The 2,543-nt window shown below is 40.3% G+C and overlaps 1 protein-coding gene across 1 annotated transcript in view; it reads right to left on the reverse strand.

Annotated features, from left to right (window-relative positions):
- The window catches only part of LOC101857539, a gene marked incomplete at its 5' end in the record, with an annotated part of 33,364 nt that overhangs the window by 17,878 nt on the left and 12,943 nt on the right, over positions 1-2,543 (reverse strand). Inside the window, 2 exon segments of the mRNA XM_005112890.3 lie at positions 736-842; positions 1,637-1,781. Coding sequence (XP_005112947.2) covers positions 736-842; positions 1,637-1,781 — 252 coding nt within the window.

Consider the following 2,543-nt stretch of genomic DNA (forward strand, 5'->3'; position numbering starts at 1 on the left):
CTCTCTCTCTCTCTCTCTCTCTCTCTCTCTCTCTCTCTCTCTCTCTCTCTCCAAATTCAATCGCCATCTCTGAAAAGACTAGGACAAGTGTGTACAGAGCCTTGAAATCTCTTTAACTCTATAAGCAGCCACAGTTCAAGAATGTCCTGACTGGGATTTGAACCAAGACCATTCGCATCGTAGTGCATCATGATAATAACTGAACAAGGTGTGTCCCACTACCATAATATATACATTTTCCAAAAAAATTAAGGAAGTAAGAGTAATAGCGAGAGCGCAGGACTTGTTAACTACGTCCTCAAAATCACCCACAAACTCTCCCATCACCTGTAAATCCATCCATACCTACATCTACAAACATGTATAGCTTTTTGCCTCTTGATTGTATGCATGATACAGTTTTGCCTGGGTGGCCGGCACTGAGGAAGCAAATTGCCCAAGTACCACTCCCCTCCGTAAAGATCTTGATTTCCTTGACATGCTCCAAAGGAAAGACATGGTAAACACTTTTGGAATCAATGAAAATGTAAGGGGTGGCTCACTTCAAACGTAACACACTTTGTTATAGCGTCAACTATCTCCCAAACTTCTATAATGTACTATGGCTGGTTTAGTACGACGGAAATCGCTATTGGTTACTCGGTTGAAATATATATTCATCTGCGCGTAGAATCCCTACAAAAGATGAAAACAAAAACCCAACAAATAATTTCAAAAAGACTAAAATGAACTCACCTTACATCCCTCACAGGTAGTGACCCCAAAGTGGACGCCGTTGGCGATATCTCCACACACTTTGCACAGTAACTGACCCTCGGCTGGTTCTACAGCTTCTGGTTTCTCTGGAAAGTTTTTAGTAAAGTGTTTTACGGCATTTGCAGCATAATCAGGTCATACAAGTGCGATGATTAGAGGTGTTACAAGAGAGTAACTAATGCAAATTAGAAGGGGGAGAGATAATTGGACGATACATGTTTGATAGAAACGAAGGAGTAAACCCAAAGCACCCACCAACCACCCACCTTCTCTGGAATAAATGATAGACACAATGCGCTGAGAAAGAACGTAGTGCAGGTGAAATCTGTACGAAGGAAAGCGTACACAATTTCTGAAAGACAGACATAAAAAGTGATTCTCCTGAGAGTTACAAACAGTTAAAAAAAAAATTTAAGTAATGGCTACACATTACTATTCGTTCCTAGAATCCCAGTCATCCCCTTGCATTTATTTTGTCTGTTCGGACTGTATTTCCCTCAAGCTATCATTCTCATTGAATAAATCTAAGTCTAGCAAAAAACACAGAACCCAAACACGCTATAGGAAAATGTGGTATTCAACATGATATATTCTTTCTTTCTATTAGAGTGTTTTTGTTTTAAAGTAAGTTTTTTAATGCACCAATCGACACAATTTAGATAATTCAGAAAGCAGGCTTCGACCCTGCCTGTTTGGGCGAACCAGTTCCAACAGAAATATCGGGATACTCAATAAAAAGTATCCCCACACAAGAAAATCGAACTTACGTCTTCTGCGTGCGACAGCAAAGCGCTAAAAACCGCTACACCACAGACTCCGCTCTTCACACACAAAGCGTGTAAAAAAAATAATAATTTCAAAAATCCTCCCGGATAATCACCTTTTCTGTACATTCCAGCGCTGATGCACTTCTGGAAGCGGCAGTGTTGGCACTTGACCCGGCCTCCCCTGAGCACGTCACATTTACCCCCGCATTGGTTGCTAAAGTTTGGGTGGCCGTCCTTGGTGCATCGAATGAAGAAGCTCTAAGGGGTAAGAAAAAAATCAAAATCAAAATTAGTTCTGGAAATCACATCAACGTTCTCAACTTAATCCTGTTCATTGTATGTTAGCCTTAGGTCTCATATGACGTTTGTTTGAGTAAATAGATATGGCCATTTCGTGATGGGAAAAGAAAGTTTTAGTACGTGTTTAACGGCACTTGCAACACAATAAGGTCATATAAGTGAAAAGATTAGAAATGTTACAAGAGAGTAACAAACACAAAAAAGGAGGAGAGATAAGGACGATACATGTTTGACAGGAAAGAAGAAGCAAACCGTACCAGAGCACCACCCGCCAACCACCCACGGAAAAAGTAAGGCAGAGAGACAGAAACAATGGAGGAAAAGTAAAGAAGTAGTATCTACCAATGGCGCCCTCCAACCACCAGCTGTCTCATCTGACATGACATTGCGTTTTGTTTGGCATTTCAGTTTAACTTTTTAAAACCACAATTAATTAGATAACAATAGTTCAGAGCTTTTCGGCTCGTTACGAGATATTTTCTTCACAGCTGTGTACATTTTCACATTTGTTTTTATTGTTGTTGTAGTTATAGTTAAAATAATTGTATAATACATTTTAAGTCCCGTAGAGAAAAGGCATTATATTGAGTATTTTGGTCCTATAAATGGGGCGTATCGCATGTAACGTGGCGTGGAAATGACAACTCAGGTGGGAGTAGCCCGCAGCCTAAAACTAAAACGAATTTACCTGTTCCGATTTCGGAGGGGGAAGGGGAGAGG

Source organism: Aplysia californica, unplaced genomic scaffold (genome assembly GCF_000002075.1).
Source record: "Aplysia californica isolate F4 #8 unplaced genomic scaffold, AplCal3.0 scaffold01471, whole genome shotgun sequence".
NCBI lineage: Eukaryota > Metazoa > Mollusca > Gastropoda > Aplysiida > Aplysiidae > Aplysia > Aplysia californica.